This window comes from Crinia signifera, chromosome 4, assembly GCF_055691185.1.
Source record: "Crinia signifera chromosome 4, ASM5569118v1, whole genome shotgun sequence".
Taxonomy (NCBI): domain Eukaryota; kingdom Metazoa; phylum Chordata; class Amphibia; order Anura; family Myobatrachidae; genus Crinia; species Crinia signifera.
The window spans coordinates 47,582,046-47,609,667 of record NC_139220.1 but is presented as its reverse complement, the minus strand read 5'-3'; the positions used below and the strand labels follow the sequence as shown (position 1 = coordinate 47,609,667).

Here is a 27,622-nt window from a genome sequence, read left to right as displayed (position 1 = left end):
GTGCTTCTAAGTGTGCTATATAATTCTAGGGGTGCTGCCATATGTAGTGTATAATTCCAGGATTTCTGCCATGTGTGCTTTACAATTCCAGGGGTGCCACCATGTGTCATGTATAATTCCTGGGGTTCAAATGTTGTGTATAATTCCAAGGGTTCTGCCATTTGTCATGTATAAATCAATGGGTGCCGCCATGTGTTGTGTATAATTCCATGGTTGCCCCATGTATGTTGTATAATTCCAGGGGTGCTGCCAAGTGTGATGTATAATTCCAGGGGTGTCCCATGTGCGCACAGCGTCTATTCTGTCAGATTGGGGGGAACTCCCAACTACCCCCCCGCAGCGGGACACCGCCGGCCACGGGAACGTCCCCAAAAATCGGGACGTTCCCGTGTTTAGCGGGACAGTTGAGAGGTATGGTATTGGTCCAGGTGTGCTGCTAAGTGTGCCGTATCAGTCCAGTGTTTGTGCCGCCCACTTGTGTCGCTTAGTAATGTCATCCTGTTACCTTAGTGTAACCTTTTGGCCTAAAAACAATATTGTGAGGTGTGACGTTTTCAGAATAGACTGGAAATGAGAGGAAATACATGTAATTGAAGTTAATAATACTGCAGGAACAAAAAAAAAAAATCATCTGTACAGGCATAGACAACAACAGTGCAGGGTGTTAACATTGTGCATCATTTGAGGCACACACACTGGGCGATTTAATGAACGATATTTCTCATAAGTTCCATTAGCATCACTCATGCCTCTTTATAATAAACCAGCATGTATGGGTGGCTTTACTCTGGTTAGAGTACTCAACACATGGATACATGGTTGTCTAATTTACATATTTGAAAAATGCACATGTCCGGCCACTGGGCAGGTAATCCGTATAGCCCGCAACCGTGCACATGCGCAGTATAGTCACTCTAAACGAACGAACGCAGGATCACCCCGGTGAGGTGAACATTGTACTACGCATGCGCAAAAATCGACCGTCGCGGCTGCTGGTAGAGCTGTACGCGCAGGTTTCTTTGCTTGTCCTCCAACACCATAGAGACGAAGAGCCGGGGTGGCTATGCGCTGAGAAGACGGTACCATAGAGATTGCCGTGTTACTGATAGTCTTACCCCCAGCAGCCGTTTCCATTGAGTGACCGTCTGTGCGGCCTGCTGCTGCCCGGCACTACAGTGCACAACCCGGGAGGTGAGTGACCAGAGGCCGGGGATCTTAAGGCCTTGTATGTAAGGCTTACCTGGGGAAGGGCAGAGCCAGTGATGAAGGAAGGAGGTAGTGTTACAGTGATCCCTGCCTGCTGCTGACACCTTCCTCCTCGTCATTTCAGTGTATATTGTCCTGGTATAGGGTTATGGGGTCAGGGATACCCCAGGCTGACTCATACCGTCCACAAAACACACATGCAGGACAACTAAAAGTCCCAGCTCCCCTTAGTGACTGACGTAGATAATTTTTGGACCTGTATCTGCTGCAGAGCTGGAGTGCCACAGCATACATAAGCATGAGGTCTGTGAGGAGATGTAGTGTATAGGTATGTTTCTCTGTCCTGATGTGAACATATATTGCTTTATTCTAGTATGGCATAGTGCTATACATTACTGTAGCTTAATGCTGAAGTAGTTAGCCTTGATGTTTGTAAACTGAAACATATTGGAGATGTATAATATACTGTATATCTGTAATGGGCAGGCTATAAGGATGCTGCACTATATACCGATGACCGACCGACAGTCGGGATTCTGTCATTACACAGACGTCGGAATCCAGACTGCTCAAAGCCCGACGGACGTGCAGCATCTAGTCTCCATCGTGGGGTCCAGGACCCCATTGAGGGAGAATAGAATAGGTGACGTTGCGCTTGCCCCGCTGTCTGAGGCCCCGCAGTCGGGATTCCGATGTTGGGGCTAATGAAAGTCGGAATCCCGACTGTCGCTGTGTTATACCACACCCCTACATACCAGTCCTGGCACATGTAAGTTCCTGACCAGTCTAGGGTGTAGTGTAGACTGTCACTAGTAGCCACCAGCAAGCCGGAGGGGTCTGGGCATGGATTTTGTGGGAGGGTTGTTCACAGGACCCCGCCCTCCACCAGCACGCAGTATAAAGCAGCAGAGCCATTTTATCTACCTCCTCCTCACCCATATCATCAGCAGCCCCAGCACTGACCCCCTACTCCTCCTGATCATTGTACTGCTCATCCCACACACAAGGTCCCGCCCCTACTTGCCGATAAGTGTCCACATGTGTCCCTGGTGCCTCCACTGTGAGCGCTGCAGGAATATCTGCTGGTTCATGCATCCATTTCTTGGTTACTGCTGCTACTTGTTGCTGAGTCCTGGAAGGGCAAGTAACCTAGGGTTGCAGCATGGTATATACGGGTGTAGTACAGGGGTCCGACAGTCAGGATCCCGACAGTCATTAGCCCGACATCGGGATCCTGACTGCCCGGACCCAGACAGCATGGTGAGCGCAACTAAGCCCCTTGCGGGCTCGCTACACTCGCCACCTATTCTATTCTCCCCGAGGGAAAATTAGCAGGTGGCCGTCGGGAACCCGGCTGTCGGTGTTTTGACAGTCGGGATCCCAACGTCGGGTAAATACCAGTCATGTAATATAGTAGGGGGATTCAGTCATTAGGATGACAGTGTCTAGGTCGATAGTCAAAAGGTTGACCACTATTGATCAACAATCAAAAGGTTGACATGAGTTTTTCACTTTTTGTTTCCAAAACAGAACATGTTCATACTTCACCATCCCAGTGGAGGAGGAAGTACAATAGCGTGCCTCAAGCTTGGAGCACGCAGCGAGCCATGCAATGGGATATGGTACACTTAATGGTGTCCATGTCGACATAGGCACACAAAAAAAGATGACCACATTGACCTAACGCATGTTTAGCTTTTGTAGGTGTTGACAGTTTTGCGGTCGACCTAACAACCCATAGACCAGATTAGGTCTGGAGAAAGTATTCATTAAAATCTACAATATTTTTTTCAATTTTTAATATAGTTTTCTTTTGAATGCAAATCGTTTATATTTTCAAATACATTGGAATGCCAATTGTCTAGTTATTTGACAAATGCTTTTTTATTGTATATCATCTCATTAAAAACAAAACATTTATTGTGACATTCAGAGAATGAAAGCCTACATCCATAGCTTAATACTAGGGATGGCCATCGTTGCCATTGATGGCAATTCTGCAACTGGCCATCAATAGTGCTTAACTATGCAATGGCTGACCATCGATATTTTTGCATATCCATGGTCATCCATTGTTTGATTGGCCTGTGGGCCAATCAAAACATGGGGGTGGGGCTTCACGGGGGCGGGGTGGAGCTATGCTCTGTCCCGGCACTTTAAAAAAAAAAAAGCAAAACATCGTTTTGCTATTCCATCTGGTTCTCCCCCATCGATGGCAAAAGTATTCGACATCTGCCATGAACCATCGATGATTTCAAATTATCAATGGCCATCCCTACTTAATACATATAAAATTCCAAGGATGGGCCTACTATTCCAATTGGTTTGGATAGTTTTTTGAGTTCTACTGTATATTTCATACTTGTCCTTTATTTGTTTAATTGATCTGCCAAATGTCAACATTGGCTAAAATGATGAATGTAAAGCTTAATGTAAACATAACTATATGCTAAGAAAGTCTCCCTGCAAAGAATGTGTGTGGGGTGTAATTAAATAGTTTTTTCACTCGTTTCAGCTTGCCACCTTCATGGGGCAATGCTAGTGCTGGAGGCTATTCACTCCCGAGAGGAGCAACAATTAAATTGCTCCATTAAGCACCATCTAACTTTATTGAAATTAAATAAGAGACTGCACTACATCCTTCTACACAAAGTGTTCATACTCTCTGGCCTTCCGAGGAGATTTTCAGCCTTAGGCAATGCTCATTGTGGATGGACTTCGCAAACTCCCAGTATGAACATAGTTATATCAAGTTTTTGTCTGAAATTCACAGGTGTACTAAATCGCCTCTGTCCGGGACAAGCCTCAACTTGCATCTCTCCTTATAACGGATCGGCCTGCAGTTAAACTGCATCCGTTCACGATGCCAGCCGCTGTTGTGGACAATAGCCAAGTGATATGTGAGGTTTGGGCTATCAACCTGGAGGAGGAGATGCGCAATATCCGAGAGCTAGTCCGCACTTATGGATACATTGCAATGGTGAGTACAGGGTTATTTTTCCTACAATAGATCATGATACGTATGCTAATTGGGAGCCCGGCTAATACACAAGTACCTAAAAATCTATGAAAAAAAAATATATTTTTCAGTCAGCTTGTATATAAGCAATATTAACATCATGCTGAGAATTTTAGGCCAGATTGTCATATTTAGAATGGCTTTATTAAATGTATTTTATTGGAACATTAATGGCTAAAGCTAGCCTTATACAGCATTGGTATTTTTGGCAAATTGTGGGTATTTTGTTTTGGTCATTCACCATATGTCCTGTAGTGTGTTGGGTGACTATATATAGAGCAGGCGGTATTCAATCCAGAACTCGGACTGTTGTAACATCCTGACAGTCGGAATCCCGGGCTGTTTCTGTACTGCTCGACAGATACTTGACAGGCATAATTCAATGGTCCGCCTGTTGAGTGTCGAAAAATGGGTGTGTCGGCGAAAATGGCCACTTATTGTCCAAAAAAAACCTTTGAATTTGACAATCCACGGGCGTTTCCCACAAAACAGATCCAACTTGTTTAAAAATTGGATCTGCTTTGCCATAATACGCCTTCAATTCTGTCGGAAACGGCAGCATTGGTTAGGTTGATGGCTTCGATTTCCCCTGTTGGAAATAGCTGCCAAGGTTGAATACCCCTTTTAGTATTAAAGAACTCCACATTTCTGTTTGTCAGTGGACTGTCTTTAGTATTGGGCTTTTTAGAAGAGTCAGGTTGAAGGAGCTGTGTGGATCAGTTCAAAGGAACTCTAAAGGTCCATGTACACACTAGTTGTATTTGAGCTGAAAGCAGCTCACTTTTTGCCATTTGAGCTGTTTCCAGAGCAAAACCAGTGTGTATGGCTGGGCGATGAGCGGTGATGTGCGCTCATGCATCATTGCCAGCTGCCGCTGTCATGTTTGATAGGAAGAGTGATTGCCTTTCCACAATCTACTATGTATGCACTGAGTGTTTTTCTGATCGTACACGCTGGGAAAAAACTTCTTTAAAAGAAGAATACACAACGATTTTGCCAGCACCAAGAGAGTTCGCAATAAGATGTGCAACAGTACATGATAGAAGACTCAATATGCATGATAACTACCAGTCATAATGGCATTTTCATGTGTAATCGCTATATCCTATGCGCACGCCCGTGGATCTTGAGCGATGTCGTCTGCACATGCAGCTCAATTTGAGAATCTTGTGAAAGACAGCTTAACTCTTGGATGTGGAGCTGACGTTGCCTCCTCCCTATAGCGTGAACAGGACATTACCCGTTTACACTGCCCTGCAACCGTGTCTGATCCGTGATTAAGCCTTCTTTTAGCCCGGGTCGGAGATCCTGGGTTTTTGTCAAATGGCCATTTTGTATCGCACAGTGACCGTGGTTATTTGTGCGTTGTGAATGGGGTATAAATTGCCTAAGATTCGGCCCTGCAGTGAACAGTCCAGTATGATTTCGTGACATTCAAAATGCTGACCGACAGTCAAAATGCTGACATTCAAAATGGGGGTTGTGTCCCCATTGACAAAGATTGACATGGGCACTGTAAGTGTACCACTTCACTGCGTTAGGCACACTATTATAGTCTAACACTGTGCCCACTTGGATCGTGAAGGAAGATCAGTTTCACAGAAAAAACATCATGAAAACTCATGTCGGCATCTTGAAGTTGTCTGTTTTGACTGTCTGTAAATTGAAAAAAATCCCAGTCAAAAGACTGGGCGACCGCTGATTGGCTGAGCTATCAGCAAATCAAAATTACACGACTGTCCATTTGAAGATGTCTGTCAAATTTAGCTAACAATGTTGACACAATAAATGGTCATGAATGGTCGTTACTGAAGTGATTCTTATACACTGTCCAGTGTATGTTTGGTACTGTAAACTTCCTTATACACCTTTTTCTATCGCTCAAATAATTCATGTTATTGCCAGTTCTACCTGGGTCAAGGTGTAGTGTGAAAGCACCAAAGTAAAATAACCTCGGTAGATCAACACTGCATTTCACCACAGGTTAAAGGAAGGGATAAATGTGGGTTGCAGTGTTTATATGTCCTCAGGTGGCCTGTGAAGCCCATCCGCCCCCACCTGGTGAACCCAGCGGCCCGGGAGGAACCCCAAGGAGGAGATATGGCTCCAGATCTTGGGGGCAGCGGCGTCATAGCTCAGCCCAGAGAGGGCCAAACTTCGGCCCCAAGCCTCACTGACTCTCTCCCAACCCCCCCCCTCCACCACCCATGCTGGCTCTCCCTCCAGCCAGGGCCCTGAACATGCTCCCCCCCCCACAGCAGGACAGCCTCTGGATCCATCCAAGCTGACTCCTGCAGTGTGCTGATGGGGAGACGGCCTGTTGAGCCCCTCCACTGCTTCCTGTGAGTAGCAACATCAGGATGGAGCCGCTGATGCCTGCCTAGGATCTGGCCTTTGCAACCACAAAGTGGTGCCGATGAATGGCTGCCTGGGTGCTGTACAGCACAGTAAATATGTTCCCCATGTCAGTGTTCCTCACCAGGATATGTTTAATGCATATCTGTACAGTACGTGTGATATATAACTGTACTGTCACTGTTTACTTGTTCCTACCCCCAGCAATCCAAATCGAATGCCTAGTATATGAGAGTATACCTGGCCAATAAATCTGATTCTGATCATGGGTGGTGTAAGTTCAGCGTAAAAGGGTCTGACTCAGGTTAGCAATCTGAAAGTGGTATGAATGTGCTGTTATATTTGTGAGAAGAGGGCTACTAATACTGCTTTTACATCCAAAGTCCTGCGTCAAACCCATTATTTGGAACAGAGTTCCAATTCAAGTTAGACCCGGGATTTACCCTATTTGCAATGCATTGCTGACCTGGGATATTCCGGGTGCACAGATGCAGCGTCTTGAAGGCTGATGCATTGAGATAAAGTAATCTCAGAGAGCTGGGAAATCCGCCTCTCAGAATCCCTGCAGCTTCTGAGTCATGCTGGGGGCAAGCCTATTGCAAGCCTATTGGTTGGGAAAGCTGCTGCTGGGCTGCTCTCAACCTCCATCTGTGCGGTGAGTGGGCGCTGCACTCATGAGCGTGGCATCTATTCTCATTCCCTCCCATCACCGCTGCTGTCTGCAGAACAAAGCAGACCGCAGCGGTGACTGCATGCAACCTGTCCCTCAACCTCTGGAATGACCACAGGACACTGCGGTTGGGAGGTATGGGCTCTCCCACTACTGTAAGTTGGTCCCGGTCGCTCTTCAACCTGCAGCATTTCCTGGGTTATTGCCCAGTCTTTGGACCTGGGCTATTTTTAGGGGGCTTTTATATACTGAGGCCCTGTCTGGGTCGACCCGGCAAATTGTTTTACCTAATAACTAGAGACAGGATTATATGCAACAAAAAAAGCTTGAAATATGCATGCAAATATGCAAGAAAAATACTTAAAATATGCATGAAAAGTGTTAAAATATGCTACATTAAATAATAAAAAAAGTAATTTTTAACTTATTTATTTAAAAATCAGCATACAATTAGTTGCAAATAAACCTCAAAAATAGGCCCACAGCATCTACAGATGTCAGTATGCTGGCTACTGCAGCATCCAAATCTCTTCTTGCACCAACTACACGGACCCTCATCTCCAGCACCGATGGATCAAATGTCAGCATAGCGTGTGAGGGCGGCGCAGTGGAAGGCTTCCTCCCTGTGCCGCATACTCACTGTGACACAGCATTTTCTCCGTGCCACGTGATGTCACAATCCTTCTGCCCACCTCCTCTGCTGCAGAAGTCTGTCTCTTGTTGTAAGGTCCCAGGCCAGGGCAGGCAAAGGTTCAGGAGCTTCGTAATGGCATCTGCCCTGACTGACTTTTATCAACATGGATTGGCAGCCTAGAGCAGTGCCAGACATAGCGTACGTTCAAGGTTCCCCACTCTGCGCACATATTGCCCCGGCCTGCACACTCTACCACTACCTGGCCAGCAGCAGCAGTGCAAAGCAGTGCTGTGACTCGCGGGTGGGAAGAGGGCTGGGCCTAAAATATGCACCATCACTAGATTTTAGGTAAAATATGCAATAACCAGTGAGAATGGGCAAAATATGCAAATGCATATGCAAATATGCAAATGCATATAATCCTGTCTCTACTAATAACTCACTGGTAGGTGAAATGCAAGAGGAGACCAGACCGGGGTAAACAAGTTTGAATAATTTATAGCTTGTGACCACAAAACGGAATCCATGTAACTCCTCATAGTCACTAGGGATTATTGCAGCGGTTCCCAAACTTGGTGCCTTTTGGTGGTCTAAAACTAATTAAAACAATTTATGCTCAATGTGATGGGTAAAAACAGTGCTTGTGGCTGCAATTCATACAATATGTGGCCAGACAGAAGAGAATCTTGTCCCTCACCACATAACTGAACTTAATGAAATACTTTTTGCAAATTTCTCAAACTTTTTGCCTAGTGGTGCCGTGGAAAAAATTCTGATACTTTATTGTGCCGTGATTCAAAAATGTTTGGAAACCATTGGATTATTGGTTACATTTTTAATTTCCAGTTTTTACGTAACCCCTTTTAAGATAATTGTCACAGATCTTAGCGAATCTAAATTTCCGTTTTTTTTCTGTAGGACACAGAGTTTCCTGGCGTAGTCGTGAGGCCGATTGGAGAGTTTCGAAGCACTATAGACTATCAGTACCAGCTGCTACGCTGCAATGTGGATCTGCTAAAGATTATACAGCTGGGCCTCACCTTCATGAATGAGAAAGGGGAATACCCACCCGGCACCAACACGTGGCAGTTCAACTTCAAGTTTAACCTCACGTAAGTTTGTAATCTCTGACTTATGAGCTCTTTGGACTTGTTTAATTACTAAGTGATATGTCCACAAATCCAGTGTAGGAGAAACCAGCTAGGACAACTAATGTCAGTTCCTAAACTTTGCAAGAGAAAACTGAATAAGGGAGAAAAATCTGGTGATGATAATCATTTGCATGACACCAATTTGTTTAATGGTTTAGAAAAAATAAAAAAAAAAGTTTGACCTGCATTACACATATATCACCGAATGTAGAATGCTGGGAAAAACTGGCATTCCTGTGTTCCTTACATCAACTTTGATATTGCTTTTACTGTTTAAAGGCCTGCATACACTGGTCGATTTGGTCTGGTATCTGATGGATTGGGCCAGGTGTTTGTCTGATCAGAACCAATGTCAGTAAGGTAGTTACTTGATCTATAATTATGCAACTTCCGAAGGGCTGTCTTCTGCATCCTGCAGCAAGCTGAGCCCCAGTGTGTTTGCCCCACTGCGGGTATCAGGTTTTTACACCTCGCTAAACTTTTCTCCCTAATTAATTCCCCCTATGTGACTAGAAGTAGAGTAGAAACTGGTTACAAATAGGGATTTTTTTTCTTGAGATTTACTTATAACCCAAGACCTATATGCCCTGAATCAATAGACTTCAGCCAATAGATGGCAGTAACGCTATACAAGAATCTCACATGAATGTTATCTCACACACTTTATGAATGTGTGTGTAAATTATTTAATCCAATAAACCGGCCCCCTCCATTATTTCTCTTTCATCCATCCTGTGACACAGCTCAACAATGGGATGTAGGAGGGTCCGAAGGAGCCAGGCAGCCATGCTAAAGCTTTCAGAGGCAGGCTCCTCCCTTCTGCATCCCAGCATTCTCCAGTTCATTTTAGGTGCCCACCGGAGTGGGTACTATGCTGAAGGGCTGCTCCTGCAGCCATACGATAGAGTAGCTAGGGTGTTTTTTTTTATTAATATTACATCTTAGTTAGTGTAGGCACAGTGTGAGGCTTCCAGGGGAAGTTTCCTCAGCTGACAGCGCAGCAGGGGCTGACAGAAGCGTGTCCTGTCAGCTCCCTGTGTGCTGAGAGACGCTGTCGAGTCTCTCAGCACATCGCTTAAAACCTCCTCACTAGTGAGGTTTCCTGGACCCTGGGGCACCCCGGAGCTGGCTCCCTGCATAGGAGGAGATTATGGGTGACGGGCACCCCACGATATCGGCCGCCATCTTGGATGGGTTTACAGGCTGAACTCTGGGGAGATTGCAGCCTGTTACAGGAGCTCAGCGCTGCTGGGCGATTCCATGTGGTCCCCATTGAAGGGGAGACACAGGAAATAGAAGAAACATTCAGCAGGATTGGCTCACAGGGGGAAAAAGGCACAAGAGCCTCCCACCCCGCTGTAGCAGGGACTTTGGTCTCTTCCTTAACTCTGCCCTGGCGTCCTTTCATCCCACACTGTGCGGAGCTGGAAGGTAATATTTTCCCTGCAGACAGTGACAAGTTTCTTCTGAGGCGACGCCATCCCCGGTGAGTGACCACAGAGGGTACAATTGCCTGACATAGTGCACTGTGTTAAAAAATCATGACAGAAAGGTGTAATGCTGCTGTGTTGGGGGAAGGAGTGTCGGCCATGTTAATTAACTGCAGATTTTGCAGGTTAAAATTAACTGCTGAACAGATGGACCATGGGGATATTTGCCCTACATGTGAATCTGTGCCCAGTGGGGCGCAAGCCCAGAGGGCTGAGCAACCAAAGCCTGCGTGGGCAGCTGCTCTGGGAAGGTCTGTGTCTGCCTTAGTACAGGCTTTAAACAGGCAGAGAGATGATTTGGTGAGATCTCTCAGGCCATTGTTATCCTCACAACCTTCTGTTGGTGCTATTCCTCCCTCACAAGGGGACCCATCATCTATACCGGCATGCAGGACACTGCTCACAGTGTGCATAAGATTAATGCTTTTATGGAGCAGTTTACTAAAGAGACTGAGGTATCTCCCAGACATCCTTTATCCACCCCACCTATCCCTAATACAGACTCTGAGGAGGACGGGGAGTGTGTGGAAGACATGTCATGGGATCAGAGGAAAGAGATTGAATCCTCTGTCCCTGGTGGTGTTGATTTAATTTTGGCTGTTAAGCAGGCATTGGATTTATCTGAGGTGGATAAGTCTCCAAAACGGGGGGTGTTCAAGAGACAGTGCATGGACGCAGTCACTTTTCCTTGTGATGATGGCATGCAGGAATTGCTGGGAAGGGCGTGGAAAATGCCCGATAAGAGACTCCTTATGTCCAAGAGGTTTTTGAGCCTGTACCCCATGCCAGAAGAGCATGTAAAATTGTGGGAAAATGTCCCATTAGTTGATGCCCAGGTCGCTAGGCTGTCTAAAATGACTGCTTTGCCTGTGCAAGGGGGTGCTGCATTTAAGGATCCGGTAGATAAAAAGTTAGAGGGTGGCTTAAAAGCAGTGTTTGAAGGTGTTGGGTTTACTCTCAGACCTATTATTGCTTCTGTCTGGGTCTCTAAGGCCATGATGGTGTGGGCAAATTCCCTGAGTGCTTTACTGCAGCCTGATTCTGAAGCATTTGCCTTGGCTGAAAAGCTAAAGGTGGCGGCAGAATACACCTGTGAGGCTGGAGAAGAGTGATTCAAAATGGCCTCTAAGGTGTCGGCCATTTCTGTGACGGTTAGGAGAGCCTTATGGCTTAAAGCATGGGATGCCAACAATGAATCCAAGAATCTCTTGAGGCATTGGCTTTTAAAGGAGAGTTGCTTTTTGGCTCTGAATAGGAATATCTCATTAAAGTGTATGTTTCTTCCCACGCCGGCAGCCAAACAGGGATCTTCCAGGTTTGCTGCTTTTCGCTCGTCCTTTTGTCCCTCCTTTAGAGGGGGTGCTTCCTCCAGAGGACAGTCAGGTAGAGGAAGATTTGCGACTGGTGAAGGTAAAGCTCCCAAGTCCTGTTTTGGGGCCTTCACAAAAAATCTGGCTTCCAAGGGGTGGAGAAGCCCTCCGCATGACGGGCCGCAGGCTCCCCTGTCTGGAATCAGAGTGGGGGGTCACCTCTTGCTGTACCGGGACACTTGGGTTCTCAATGTGGTTTCCCAGGGATACAGGATCAACCTGAGGGGCGTTCCCCCAAAGAGGTTTCTGCCTACACCTTTACCCAGGGAGGCACGCTTAAGAAAGGCCCTTTTGGGGGCGGTGAGCTCTCTCCTGGAGAAGGGCGTGGTGGTTCTAGTACCGCCAGAGGAAAGGAAGAAGGGGTTTGACTCCATTCTTTTCTTGGTGCCCAAACCGGACAACTCATTCAAACCAATTCTGAACTTAAAGTCGCTGAATCTCCACTTGTGGGTGGATCACTTCAGAATGGAATCTTTGAGAACAGTTCTCTTGAGCCTAGAGCCAGGAGAATTCCTAGCTTCGGTAGATATTCAAGACGCCTATTTGCATGTGCCTATATGCGAAGAACATCAGTCTTTGCTACGTTTCGCGTTAGGCGATTTACATCTGCAGTTTCGGGCTCTTCCCTTTGGGCTGGCGACAGCTCCAAGGGTGTTCACAAAAATTTGGGCTGTCATGGCAGCAACACTCAGGCTAAGGGGAATAGTAATCATCCCGTATTTGGATGACCTCTTGCCAATGTACCGGCCTATCTGCTGTGTTCTTTCCGGGGATTCGGAATGTGGAAGCGGATTTTCTCAGCAGAGCGGATCTCCTGGAAGGAGAATGGGTGTTACACCCAGAAGTGTTCCAGGAAATTGTGGCTCTTTGGGGACTCCCAGAAGTGGACTTAACCTGGATACCTGACAGTTGTGTCTGGACGCCATTCTGTGCGAGGAACAGGGATCCTTTGGCATATGCGGTGGATGCCATGATAGTGCCCTGGAATTTCAACATGGCATATGTCTTCCCAGCATTTCCCATGCTGGCCTGGGTCCTCTAGAGAGTGAGGACGCAAGGAGCATCCATCATCCTGATAAATCCGGATTGGCCGAGGAGATCTTGGTACTCCAATATTCTGAGCTTGTCGAAGGCGTCGTGGCGTCTGCCACTTCGGCCAGACTTACTCAGACAAGGGCCCTCCCTTCATTAGGACCTAGCTCGGCTCAATTTCACAGCCTGGCTCCTCCAACCTCCATCTTGAAAAAGAAGGGTTTCTCAGACGCAGTTATCCGAACCATGATTAGTGCACGGAAACTGGTTTCTGCAGCTAATTATTATAGGGTTTGGAAGACATACATTAGATGGTGTGAAAGACAGAAAGTTCACATTTCTAGATTTAAAGTCTCCAGACTTCTGGAATTTCTACAAGATGGATTTTCTTCAAGATTAAGCTTTCAATCATTGAAGGTGCAGTTGTTGGCCTTTCCATTTTCTTTCAGAAAAAAGTGGCCTTGTTACTGGAGGTGCAAACCTTCCTCCAAGGGGGTTACCTGTCTCAAGCCACCTTTTATAGACAATCAGTGTCTCCTTGGGATTTATCCTTGGTGTTCTATGTTCATCAGAAACCACTGTTTAAACCGTTAAGGTCGGCTGACCTAAAGTTTCTTACTTAGAAATTAACTTTTTTGTTGGCAATCGCGTCTGCAAGACGTGTATCGGAGTTAGGGGCCTTTTCTTGCAAGTCTCCGTTTTTGGTGTTTCATGGCGATAGGGCTGTGTTGAGAACAGTTCCTAAGTTTTTGCCAAAGGTAGTTTCCTCTTTTCAGTTAAACCAGGAAATTGTGATTCCGTTGTTTAGGCCTCCTGAGGAGGTCAGGTACAGATTAAAGAAATTGGATGTTGTTCGCGCTTTGCACATTTATGTGGACAGAGTGAAGCAGTTTCGTAAAACTGACTTGTTATTGGTCTTGTATGATGTTCACAAGAAAGGCTGGCAAGCTTCAAAGCAGACCATTGCTCGATGGTTAAGGTCGGTTATTGCCTTTGCCTACACTAAAGTAGGTATACCAGTGCCCTCCAGAATTAATGCTCATACCACCAGGTCGGTTGCTGCCTCTTGGGCTGTGCGCCATGGGGCTACGGTGGAGCAAGTATGCAGGGCTGCCACTTGGTCCTTCACACTTTCACCAAATTCTACAGGTTCCATGAGTTCGCGTCGGAGGACGCTTCGTTTGGAGAGCAGTGATGAGAACTGCAGGCCTGAGCGTACCCTCCCAAAGGACCGGCTCTTGAACGTCCCATGGTTGAGCTGTGTCACCAGGATGGATGAAAGAGAAAAGGGGATTTTTGTAAGAGCTTACCGTTCAAATCCCTTTCTCTGAATCCATCCTGGTGACACAGCAAGTAATGCCGTTTCATGTGTTGTCATGTTATGATGGTTATAATTACTTGATTGTGCATATTAATATGTTCAGGCATTGTACTGAATTAATGTATCCTAGTGTGCTCTGGAAGCTGAACTGAGGAATGTTGGGATGCTGAAAGGAGGAGCCTGCCTTTCAAAGCTTTAGCATAGGTGCCTGGCTCCTTCATCCCATGGTTGAGCTGTGAGGATAGATTCAGAGAAAGGGATTTGAACCGTAAGTTCTTACAAAAATCCCCTTATCCATGAAGGGCGGCACTTCAGTCAAACAGTGCCATGCCTGTGGTATACTGTACATCATCGGTTCTCAAGGTGGCACAAGAAGCCCCTCGTAAATGGCAGAAGCTGCCAAAATATTCCATTGAGAACCTCTTTAGCAATTTAGGTGTCCTGTATCCCGGGTGGGATGTGGTCTCTAATACCCCTTTCAGACACGCAAAAATCCTGGGATTTCTCACTTGCACGGGCATCATCCTGGGACTAGCGCATGTCTGAAAGGCTATTCCAGGGATTTTAGTCGACTAATATCCCGGGTCCTGCGCACCTGCAATTGACCCGGGATTTGTACCGGGCTTAGAATACCGGGTGACATGTCTGAAAGGGGTATAAGTCCACAAGCATTCAATGCACAGCTATAGGTCGACACAAGCATTAGGTCACCATGTCCGAAGCATGGCTAGTGTTCATTCTAGCACCCGCCATATTTGAAAACCCATGCAGTTCCTCTTCCCTGCCTGGGGTGTCGCTGTCTGCTGTTGTGTTTCTAGCACAGGTCTGGTTCGCATATCAGTGCTGATATACAGACCACACTGCTAGAAACACCACAGCAGCTAGCGACACACCAGGCAGGGAAGAGGAACTGCATGGGTTTTCAAATATGGCGGGTGCTAGAATGAACACTACATGGCGAGTGTTTATTTTATTTCTCTATATTGCATTCCATATGTGATCGATTACTTATCAAAGTAGTATTAATGGTACTTGTTTCCTAGATCGGCGCCCATCGCATACCATATTTAGTGGTATGCAATGCGATATTCCCGTTAAATAACAGGAGTGCTTGTACAATGAAATATTGCATAGCATCGCATGCCTGATGGGTGCTTACAATGTTAAATGAACCCCCATTGTCAACGACACCCCCACTATCAACGCCAACCCGAAGTGTGGCGAGCGCAGCGGTACGCGTCCTCCGACCTTTTTCATACCCCCACTATACACGTCAGTTTATTGGAGTTGATTTTAGATAGTGTGGCGAGCCACCGAGCCCGAAGCGTGGTGAGCGAACGCGGAATACGAGCCCGAAGCGTGGCGAGCGGACGCGGAATACATGTAAAGTAATCCGTGCCCGCTCGCCACACTGTCTAAATTCAACTCCACGCCGACGTGGATAGTGGGGGTATGAAAAGGTTGGAGGACGCGTACCGCCGCCGCTCACCACGCTTCGGGTTGGTGTTGACAATGGGGGTGCATTTAACATTGTAAGCACCCATTAGGGTGCTCATACAATTAAAAATCGCATCGCATGCCGCTATATTGCATGCAATGCGATTGCATAAGATGCACTACGATCAAAATCGGGGGCGCCGTGCTAGGAAACAAGTACCGTATTATCATTATAGAAAGGTCTTACATGTCCTTTAACTAAACATACATATTATAGACTCATGCATTATGTTCCTTTGTTAAGAATTGAATACACAACACTAATACTAAGTGACTATTTGTAAGCAACATTTTCATTGTATAACTAGTAATCTTACATTTCATATTTGATATTGTACAAATAGTAATTATATAAAGAAAATGTTACATAACGTCTTTACTGTAGAACTTGTAACTCAATCATGCAATTGTTAATACATGAAGAAAAAAAAATGTATGCAATCATTTTACTATTATTCAATCTACAATTTTCTACTCTTTTTATTGTCATTTATCTATTTATTGCAATAAAAAACATCTTTGAGAAAAAAAAATCTGTAATATTGCATGAGGACAAGTGCTACACTATACAGTCTAGCTATGCAGGGAGATTTGTATATTTATGTTTGGTACATGACCTGACCTATACGCTCCCCAGTGCCTTCCCATACGTAGAGATTTCAGTTTTGCACAACATAAAGCTATATTTCCTTTTACTGTCATTGTCCGCTTTATGTGCTCTCAGGGAGGATATGTATTCTCAAGACTCGATTGATCTTTTGGCAAACTCTGGTCTTCAGTTCCAGAAGCATGAAGAGGAAGGTATCGATACCCTGACCTTTGCTGAGCTACTGATGACCTCTGGTGTGGTTCTGTGTGAAAATGTGAAGTGGCTCTCATTCCACAGGTGAGGTGTATAGACGTCCGCATTGCTGGGGTGTGACCGCCACAACGTATTATGTATCATTGCTTTCAGCAATGTGGCTTTCTGGTTGGTGTTGTTATGTACTAACATCTTGTGTTTATTTTTTACATGTGTTGTCTAAAAAAAACATTTGCAGAACAAATAGTTTAATTTGTAGGTGAACCATTCCTTGGAGATTAACTCTGAAATAATGCTGTTTTTGATTGGTTCATGCAGTGGCTATGATTTTGGATATATGGTGAAACTTTTAACAGACTCCCGGCTCCCGGAGGAGGAACATGAGTTCTTCCATATTCTGAATCTCTTCTTCCCATCAATCTACGATGTCAAATATTTGATGAAGAGCTGCAAAAATCTTAAGGTCGGAAATGTTTTTCGTATAAATCAAAGACTCCTAGTTGTGTTATGTTGACAATGTCTGGAATAGAATTGCAGAAAAGTTAGTATCTGCTGCAAGTGCTAAATGGTTCATAGTAATACATGACCCATGGGTTAAAGCGCATGTTCCCATTCCAGCCCCTCCATTACTACCTTTCATTTGGTTTAGATGTGTCAGCTAATAGATGCCCTTCTGAAGATTAGCTTCATACAGAAGGCCTCCGGTACAGGAGAGCTCCCCTATCTATGTGCCATTATGTTTGCCTTCATTTCTTTGCACCTGCTTCATTATATATTTTTTTCTCCCCATGAACTACTTGATGGTACAGGGTGGTCTGCAAGAGGTTGCTGATCAGTTGGACCTCCAAAGAATTGGTAGGCAGCATCAAGCAGGTTCTGACTCACTGCTGACTGGCATGGCTTTCTTCCGAATGAAAGAGGTGAGCTTTATGTATAAAAGTGACCTCCTTCTAAGATGAGTTATGTCTTGCGCAGGAATTTGTTTTGCGGTGCCCATCAGGGGCGATATTCAGTTGTTTTGCTGATTGGTGCAAGTGCCACATATGGCCATTACTTATAATGCATGTTGCACCCAAATGCACAGGGTTTAGCTGCATAAAACAGCTTAACACATGCAAGGTACTCTGCGTGCTGCAGCTGAGCACCCAAGAACACAACTGCATACAGATATGTGCTCGCCACATCAGGAGAGTGCAGGCAGAAGTAATGGGCACGTGCATAAGTAACAGGCCAACATATAAAATGAATTAGTTATATTGTGTCTGTAACTATGGCTCAGGAGTCACATCAGCTGGGTTACCCAGTTTTGTTCTCCGTTAGTGGTGCGATAATATGCTATACGCTTCCTTGTTTCTTTTTTTACCAGCTGTTTTTTGAGGACCACATCGACGATGCCAAATATTGCGGCCGCCTTTATGGGCTGGGAACAGGAGTGGCCCCCAAGTCCAGCGAGGAAGCAGAGGAGAAAATCAGCATCATGTCTCTCATCAACAATGGACAGCAATGAGGTGACCTTCAGTCATCGCTATACCTCTACAATGCGCCATGCCATCTTCCCAATACTCTCACTAAGCAGAGATTACCTGCTACGTTCAGCCACTCAGCTTCCACAAAGAGCGTTTTTTTTTTGGGAACCAGCTGTAAAAGTAAAAGCGCGTAAGGGAGTGACTGTGTGCATGAGTATTCTGTCCAGTATGTTGCTTTTTCTTTGTTTTAAAACTTTTACTGCAAAATGTCAGCATCTTAAGAAAAGAGAAACAAAACAAAAACGAATTTGTCAGACCACCAATGACCACTCTTCCACAGGTGACCAATGTCGTGGGAACTTTGCACTCAGATTGTCCTTGTGCAATTGCAGACTTTTCCTTTTGCTTTCAATGTGTTAGCGGCAGTTCTGGCCCAGGCTGGTGTTTGTCCTCATTGCTCCTGCTCCGGCCATTAATATTGTCTGACCAGGGAGCGATTATGGCCTCTACGAGGAATGAGCTGGACAAAGTCTGTGTAGATGTGGCTAGTGCTATAGATTTAGTTTTTTTGTTTTAGCCAAAATAATAGGTCTTCTCTTATTTTATAACGGCACAATTGGCAATGGATAGAACATGAAATGAAGAGATTTATGTGTTTTCCGTGTAAGCCACCTGTCTACGAGTAGACTTCCAAAATGAAATTATTATTTTTTCCTGACAAAGTTAGCATATATCGCCAGGCTAATTTATTTTGGGTTGGGTTTGTGTGCCCCTTCCAGTTGGTGCATTCTCATTGAGCCTTAATATTGACCTTCTTACTAAACACAGTGGAGGCAGAAATAATGCAGCTGTACCAATGTTGGATAAAATCCACTAGGAGCGAAGTGACATCACTGAGGCACGGAGAACAAACCGCCTCCCTCACACGTTGAGGTTCCTAGCGAATCGGTAGATGGCATTGGCGTGTATCTTGTAATAGCCTACAAAATGGCTGCCTCTTCTGCATGCACACGTTCCACAGCGAAACAATCTATTTTCTATGTCTGCCAGTCATGAATTCACTTTCTTGAGCGAAGTGCAGATAACTTTCTCAAATGACTTAAAAAAAGAAAAGAAAACTTCTGTTGATTTAATAAGATTAACTATGTGTATTATATTTCTTCAGGAGCCCCGATCAGTAGTTTTTTGTCAAGAACTGCGTTTTTATCGTTGAGAATTTTGCAAAAGCCTTGGCTCCGTCTTCTATTTTATGGCCTGAAAATATGGCTTCAGAACTTTTTAAGTGTCTTCTACTGTATACATAATATTGAATTCAAAGCCACTGAAATGAGAGCAAACACAGCCCCAGTTCCAGTAATTCCCTTGTACAAAAAAAAGTAATTCACTTAAATAATTGCTGAAAGCATTGGAAAAAAAAAAAGTTTGAGTCTTGAGGTTTTACCCAGCAGATTTTGTAATCTATGTCCTATTGTTGTAAGCTGGAATTTAAAACATGTGTAAATATTATTTATGTTTTTAAATTTGTAAAATAAAGATGTTTCTTTTGGTTTTGTTTTTTTTAGTCAAGCGATTTTTGTCTTTTTGGCCTTGCCTGTGGTTTAACCAGCTGCCGCCGCTTCCTAGGTGGCATCACCTTGATGGCTTATCTTCAACTGATACAGGGATGATTTAGAGGGGTATTCAATGTTGGGTCACGGCTGTCAGGCTGGCCCGACAGCTGTGACCCTATCCTGTTCTCGGTCTGCTCAATCGAGAATTTGCAGGCGGGATGAGAAAGGGGCATAGCCACAAGCTAAGGCCGGGAATCGTCAAGCTGCAGCCGGGAGCTCGTCAATTCCAGGCCGTTCTCGGCAGAACGAGCCCGTCTGCTTGTGAAGTCGGGCTTGTTCTGCCGAGATCCCCTGTTAAATGCGGTCAGGGAAGACAGCATTGAATAGGGCCCTGCATCCATCTCCCCTGTTGGAAATGCTCCATTTTTGTTTTATTTTTTATTATTAAATAGTACTAGCATTCTACAGCTTTGGCTCCTGGGCCTCTTATGTGGCTTTGTGTGAAGCTTTGGGTTTTCTAAATGTTGGATTTGTTTTGCTCCTTGATTTAAGAGATTATTGGATTTATTTTTAATGCAATACAGTGTACATAAAAAAACACCAAATCAGCCACGGCTTCAAATAACCTTTCCATGTGACTGTTGTTTTTTTAAATAAACCTCATGGTGTCTAATTAGTTGTACATTCAAGTATTTTGCCACCTACCAAGAGATCTCCAATATTGGTTGTAAATGAAAGCAAGGCTGTTATTTAAGCCTAAATGGGACTGATAAGCATCACACAGTTTGGAAGTGGCAAATGTTACTGCTCTGGGAACACACAGTACAACTCAAACTGATTTGGTTTCTGGGCATTTTATATGGCATTGTTTTGCTTCTCAGAGTGTGTTTATTACAGGACCTTAAGCTTTGTGTGTGGATAAAACATGTAATTGTTTACAGTTTATTTAATTATGGGTTTTATTTTATGCATTTTTGGGAATGGGTTTTTGTTTTACAACATGACCAGCATTTTTTCACAAGTAAACCATTGCAAACTTATTTACATAGCAGTTGTACATGTCTTGTTGATACGGCCTAGACAGTGAACGTACTATTTGCATGTGCAATTACAGGCTTATACAGATTCCAGCGGTGACTGTGTTGCCTGCATGAGTTTTATTTCACTATGGGGCAGATGTATTAAGCTTTAACAAGAGATAAATGCAAGGATGATAAAGAGAGAGAAACATCCAGCCAATCACCTGCTAACTGCCATGTTACAAGCTGTGTTTGAAAAAAGTCAGTAAGAAGCTCATTGGCTGGACGTTTGGATCTCTCTTTATCGCCCTTGCATTTATCTCTTGTTAAAGCTGAATACATCTGCCCCTATGGACCAGATGTACTAAGCCTTGAAAAATGGTAAAGTACTAGCCTATCCGCTTCTAACTGCAATGTACCAGGCTGTGTTTGAGGAGCTGATTGGTTGGTACGTTATCTCTTTTCAAGGCTCTATAATCCTGGTCCAGTTACTGATACCCCTTTCAGACAGAAAAATCCCCAAAACCCAGGTATTTCCCGGATACAAAAACCCGGGTAGAACTAGGCAGCAAGGTGCTGACCCCCTTGCACACAGTAGCAAAAACCCAGGTATTTCCCGTGTCGACCCCTTTCACACAGAAGCCGGATTTTTCCGGCAAAACTCTGTGTGTCATAAGAAAAGGACAGTTTTAAAGGCACACAGAGATGAGGTCATCAAAAGTGGGAGGTGTCTGCTCACTGCATTGCATTAACCATGGCATGACACAAGGATATCTTGTAAACAAGTTTTATTGTTTTTATATACTGGAAGGTACATGTTACCTCACATGGCTGTCAGTATATTTGCAATGTTTGAGTACACTGTGGCATCTTTGACTGTCCCAGTCATCTGTTTGCCGATACCCTCCTCCCCTCTCACTGCCAGCAGCTCTCACCTCTCACCTCTCACCTCTTGCTTCTACCAGTGGGCCATGCTATCCTTTCTTCAGCTCCCTAATGACCTCAGAGGCCAGCCCCATTGCCATGCCCTCCCAGCCAATCAGAGAGGCCCATCCTCACAACCAATCAGCCAGCACCCCACCAGGAGAGCCAATCAGTGCCTAACAATGTGTAATCCAAAAAACCCGGGTCGTTTCCTTTCAGACAGCCGGCGACCCGCGTTTTTGGAATATAGACCCGAGAAAAACCCAGGTAAATTCCTGGGTTGAAGCCCTGGCATTTTAGACCCGGGTTGACCCTTTCAGACAGAAAAACCCGGCTCTACCCTCCTGGACCAGGGAAATTCCCGGGTCTTTTTTTCTGTCTGAAAGGGGTATTAATTTCTATTTTACAAGTTGGAACTTTCCATAGAGTTTCCCATTTATTTTATAAGTCTTCATTACATTCCTGTGTGTGTGTCTCTCTATATAACAGGGCTCGACAAATACTGGGCACCAGGTCGCCACGGCGACCAGATTCTGCTTCCTGGCGACCAGATTTTTTGCAGGGAGGGAGGAAGCAGAATCTGGTCGTCAGCAGCCCGACCACCCGTCTTCCCCTCCTTTCAGGCCAGCGGCAGCGTGGTCCCCGACCCCCGCCCAGCCTGTCAGGCGCAGGCTGGTATATTCTAAATTAAGTGCATCGGCTGCGGGACCTATCAGGGAGGTTCTGCTTACCGCCAGCAGCTCCGTCCCTGCCTCTGCCCGGCTGCAGGAGATCTGTGACCGCCCCCCCTGTGCCCGGCTGCAGGAGTTCCGTCCCCCTTCCGACCAGCTGCGGGAGCTCAATGGACATCCCCCTCCGCCCCGGCTGCTGAAGCTCCGTCCCCCTTCCATGTGGTTGCAGCCTGCAGGAGCTCCGGGACAGCCCCCCCCCCATGTGAGCTCCGTGACATGACTCACTCCCCTCCGCCCAGCCACGGGAGCCCAGTCCCCCCTTTGCCCATCCACTACAGGAGGCATCATGGATGTGTCACTACTGGGGGGAATTGGGGATGTGGCACTGTGGAGGGGCATTATCTGGGGCATGTGTGTGGCAAGGAAAGGTAAGGGTGCTTTGTGTCTTATTAGGATGACTAAATATGTTTTCACCAGCTGTACCTGCCTGTTATCATTTGAACCTTGAAACCCTATTTAGTGGGTGCTATGGTGTGTGGCATGGTGTAATGGGCATTAGTGTGGCTTAATGTGTAATGGGCATGCCGGTGTTTGGTAGAATGTGTAATGGGCATTACGGTGTGTTGCATAACGTGTAATGGGCATTATGGCATGTGGAATAACATGTAATGGGTTTGTGGCATGTGTAATAGGCATTGCGGTGTAAATTTTTTCCACACCTTCGACGTGCACTGTCCCTATTTTTAGTTTGTCTGGCTCCTACACATTCATCCTGGCTCCCAGATTTTAAAAACATTTGTCAAGCTTTGCTATATAATAATAAAGGGAATTTGTGTACGATGACAGAACATGTGCAGTTGGCCATATTGTATTGCTGTTTGTAGGAAATGCCGTTTTTCTAGTTCTGATACTGAGACTGCCAAAGAATTAAGCTCTTTTCCTAAACAATCTTGTAGCACAAGGGTTCCATTTGTATGTGCACAAAATATTACTTGATGTTACAATGGAAGTAGGTAAAATAATCCAGTCACTCTTTCAAAAGGAAACAATGTGTAATCTGTCCACTGGTGGGGTGTAGTGATGACATATTCCCCTTGGTGCATTTGTTGTATTTGGTCCTGGTCACTGGTGGTGGTGGTGGAATGTTAGCGATACTAAAAATGTTGCAGTTCCTGTTTGGAGGACAGCCTAAAGGGACATACACATGTAGAGATGTGTGCTAAGCTATGTCCAGATCTCTCATGGGGAGCACATACACATGCAGAGATTTGTGCTAAGCGATTTTGCTTAAGCATAAAAAGGCCGGGTAGTGGTTCAGAATGAGAGTTCTCGATCAGTATCTCTCATTCTGTACACACAGAGATGTGCAATCACTTGCTAAGCAATTTGACTAGATTTTTGACTGCATGCACTAACTTAGTTAGCAAGAGATATTTAATCTCTTGGAGCATACACAGGGAGAGATCTGTGCTCACTTTCTAAGCAATCTAGTCAGCTTGCTTAAAAAATAGCACAAAATCGCTCCGTGTGTATTCCACTTACCCATGTCCCTCCTCCTTCTTGCGTTAAGTTACTAGGGGTTGTTTGCTCAAAATTTGAGAGTGAGTGACCAATAAGTTGCGCCAATAGCAGGAGCATTGAAAATAAAATTTCCTTAGTGCTACTGCATCGCTCCACAGTGTTTGTGGACTGGACACAGTTTGCCATAGCACAATGGTTCTCAAACTATGTTGCTTTGGGACCCTGTTTGACAATGAAATTTATTAAATGGCTGTAGCACATTACCACAGAATGGGCAGCAGACAGTGCATGTACTGTAGCACTGCGGAGGCACAAAACAAGAATGAAAGTACTGCTAGCTAGTGTGATTTAATGTATTTATTTCTTCCACCTCCCGGGGGCTGAGCTTCTCTTGGAGCATCTGTCCTTCATTATTTTTTTCTTTCTCCTACAAAAAAATTCATGTAAATGATAAATGTATATCCCATGTTAAGGCCATGGAGGTAGCAGGGTTAGGAAGAGGGCGACTAGGCAGACAGTGAGTGACGGGGAGGTAGTGTGCGATGAGGAAAGTAGAGGGTGACAAGGGTAGGCAGTCTGCTACCATTTCCCTTCCAAACGCAGACTACTGCTCATTTACAGTTGACTTTCTGAATCTGACTGTGTCCATGACTGGTACTCGCTGCCTTTTTCAATTAAGTAGCTTCTGCTGGCTGGCTGGCTGCAATGTTGTGTGGGACTACACAAAGGTACTGAAAATGGCTGAAGCCCCTCTGGCAGTATCCAAGTAAGGGTGGGTCTGGTACCTTGTAGTGGCCCTTATAGAAGTGGGAGATCTTTCCACCTTGATTATAGAAAAGGTGGTCTGGTCAATTTTGCTGACTAACAGAAAAAGCGGAACCAATAATCCTACCTTTGTAAACATGGGAGAATTTTCGGTACTTGTTTCCTAGCATGACGCCACCGATTATAATTGTAAGCCATCGGGTTGGAAAAATCTGGTCCATCGCATGCGACGGACCCATTTTTTTTACATTGGATCCAATGTGAAATGGTCCCCGAGACCCAATTTTACATTGGACCCAATGTTAAATGCCCCCCCAGACCCCCTTTTTAATTGTATACCCACCATAATGGTAAATTATATGTGAAATGCCCCGCCACTGTTAATGCCACCCCCACGATGAACGGCAACCCGAAGCGTGGCGAGCGCAGCGGTACGCGTCCTCCGACCTTTTCATACCCCCACTATCCACGTTGGCGTGGAGTTGGTTTTATATAGTGTGGCGAGCGCAGCGCATTACTTCACAGGTATTACGCGTCCCCTCGCGGTGCTCGCCACACTATATAGAATCGACTCCATGCCGACGTGGATAGTGGGGGTATGAAAACGTTGGAGGACGCGTACTGCCTGCACTCGCCACGCTTCGGGTTGGCGTTCATTGGGGGGGGAGCGCATTTGACATACAAATTACCCATCAGGGTGGGTATACAATCAAAAACCGGGTTGTACTGGATGTGGAAAGAAGATTGTTAATATAGCCCAGTGACCCAGGGCTGGGCAATTGCGGCCCTCCAGATGTTGAGGAACTACACATCCCAGCATGCCTTGCATCAGTTTCAGCATGGCCACATAGCACAACTAATTCAAAGCATCCTGGGATGTGTAGTTCCTCAACATCTGGAGGGCTGCAATTGCCCAGCCCTGGCCCAGTCCAACAACAAGTAGTTTAGTAAACAGTCTCTCACATAGCGTTGTGTTGAATATCTTTTTAGTGCAATGCATTCATTCTGGCAATGTGGACAATCTTAAGGCCCCCATACACTGAGGCGATTTGGGCCGATTGCGACCAATTGGCCCGTTAAATCGGACCAAATCGTCCCTCCCTGACATGCTGTCGGGTCCCAGCTCTGAGGTGGGTTTTGCTGCGGCAGGACAAACCACTTAATGACCCGTTGGGGGTATTTGAGAAATGACCCGTTGGGGGTATTTGAGAACTGAAGTTGAACACTCCTTTAAATAAATGGCTTTTAAAACCATAATTATGTTAATAGACCTAGCAGACCCTGTTTTAGCACATAGAGGGACAAAAGCCCTATTGCAAAGTTTTCAAAACTGCCATTGCAGTCTAGGTTTTAATGTTTGAGTTAAGATGGTTAAATTGTCTGGGGTACTCATTTAGTCACGTGTGCTCTACCATGGATATTCTTTAATCCTGAACTGTAATGGCAGATTTGAGAAATTCCTCCCTTGCAGCCCCAGTTCCTTGTGACCTCGCATTCCCATAAAAAACAAAATCCCCTCTTATTATTCTAAATGCATTGGATTAAATGACCTACATATGACATGACCAGATGTAGCAAAGGACACTACTGAGAAAAGTAAAAATGCAAACGGCAAATGGCTTCTAAGGACTGGCAGGTGATGTGGTTTTAAAAAGAATCTATGAAAGACTTTGAAGTGGAATACACTATGCCAGGTAACTTTTTTTTTTTTACCTTTTACCCTAAAATATATTTTATTATTTGATACGCCGACATTACCCCCTTGATTTGAAAGGAAGGAAATCATATAACTGTAATACACACTGTACCCTCAGAAATTGATGATACAGATGGAGCGCCTCTCATTCAGCAGCGGGGATCGGCAGAAGCGTTCCATCTGACTGGGGATTCCGCCCCCCCCAATAAAGGTGTGTCCCCCCCCCCCCCCCCCCCCCCCCCAGCTTCACCTGTCCAGGGCTGAAGCACGGGGCTGTCACCGGCATCCGTGGCCAGTGGATGCTGGCCTAATAGGGTTAAATCTCACATACCTAACATTTGCTTTATGCAGGAGAACTACAAGTGCCAGCAAACCTCCCCCGCATGCTGGGAATTGGAGAACCACAAGTCCCAGCATGCGGGGCATTAATGGGCCTGCTGAGACTTTTAGTCCACCTGTAAAAAGAATGTTAAAATAAAACACACACACAGAAAAGTATAACTGATCACAAACACACACCTCACTTTTACACCAATATACTTACCAATCCAGGATCCAGCACTGGTCTGCCTCCTGCATAGCCAGCTAACCCCGCATTGACAGCGGGACGAGCCAACTTTCTCTGGCGCAGATAATAGCTTCTATAGCGCTGTCCCAGCGCTACAGAGGCTGATAGCGTCTTGGGCTTATACGTCCCCATGGAGACATAGCTCAGCCAATCAGGGCTGAGCTATGCGTCTCCATGGCGATGCATCGGCCAATCAGCTTCTGTAGCACTGGGACATAAAGCAATGTTAGGTATGTGAGATTTAACCCTATCAGGCCGGCGTCCACTGACCATGGACGCCGGTGACGCCCTGTGCTTCAGCTGTGGACGGGTGAAGCCTTTGTGGGGGGGGGGTCCCCACTCCTCCAAGTACCCTTTCCAAGGCTGACCAGCCACGGTGCTCATGTTTCGGCTGGGGGACCTTATAAAAAAAGTGTCCCCCCAGCTGTGGCATGACACCGCGGGCTGTTGGAGCCCGGTGCTGGTTTCATAAATACGGGGGACTCCTATGCTTTGTGTCCCCCTGTATTTTTGGAACCAGTTCCGGCTCAATGAGCCCGGGGCTGGTTATGCTCAGGCGGGGGGACCTCACGCCGTTTTTTTTTTTTTTTTTTTTTATAAACACAAATACACAAGCAACAAGGTTTTGCAAAGGTATGACCGCACCAAACCTGGCTGCTGCACCTCGTACCACCCTGGGATACCACCCCCAGATCCAACACAAGCACGAAATACAAAATGGTGGACAAGAATGCGCTGTCAGGAAGCGATGTGATGTTTTGTTCTTTCCTTCCTTGGTTCAAATGTCGATCCAAGATGGATATCACACATGGAATGGACAATGGAAGTAGAGACTGAAGTTTAGGCAATCTGAATAAACTTATTCCTTCAAATGAACCGTAATCCTTCTCTACTG

At 45.5% G+C, this 27,622-nt stretch overlaps 1 protein-coding gene across 2 annotated transcripts; it reads left to right on the top strand.

Moving 5' to 3' along the window:
• The first annotated feature begins 945 nt into the window (after window positions 1-945).
• On the top strand, window positions 946-19,567 carry CNOT8 (CCR4-NOT transcription complex subunit 8). Of its 2 annotated transcripts, XR_014473353.1 has the most exons (8): window positions 946-1,191; window positions 3,980-4,186; window positions 8,803-8,996; window positions 16,470-16,631; window positions 16,866-17,010; window positions 17,357-17,467; window positions 17,914-18,846; window positions 18,891-19,567. XR_014473353.1 is itself a non-coding variant. In XM_083181721.1 (7 exons), exons 2-7 carry the CDS (start codon window positions 4,070-4,072, stop codon window positions 18,052-18,054), a joined length of 870 nt encoding a protein of 289 aa, XP_083037847.1. In that variant the 5' UTR covers window positions 946-1,191; window positions 3,980-4,069; the 3' UTR covers window positions 18,055-19,567. The 2 variants fall into 2 exon arrangements, 1 of the variants encoding a protein (XP_083037847.1); XM_083181721.1 differs by having other exon boundaries at window positions 17,914-19,567.
• Window positions 19,568-27,622: the final 8,055 nt, after the last annotated feature.

Excerpts from the sequence above, each read along its gene's own strand:
- CNOT8 (XM_083181721.1), top strand. The coding sequence starts at position 4,070 with ATGCCAGCCGCTGTTGTGGACAATAGCCAAGTGATATGTGAGGTTTGG. Across the intron at positions 4,187-8,802 it reads CTTATGGATACATTGCAATG|GACACAGAGTTTCCTGGCGT; the intron begins GTGAGTACAGGG and ends TTTTTTCTGTAG. Across the intron at positions 17,011-17,356 it reads AGAGCTGCAAAAATCTTAAG|GGTGGTCTGCAAGAGGTTGC; the intron begins GTCGGAAATGTT and ends TTGATGGTACAG.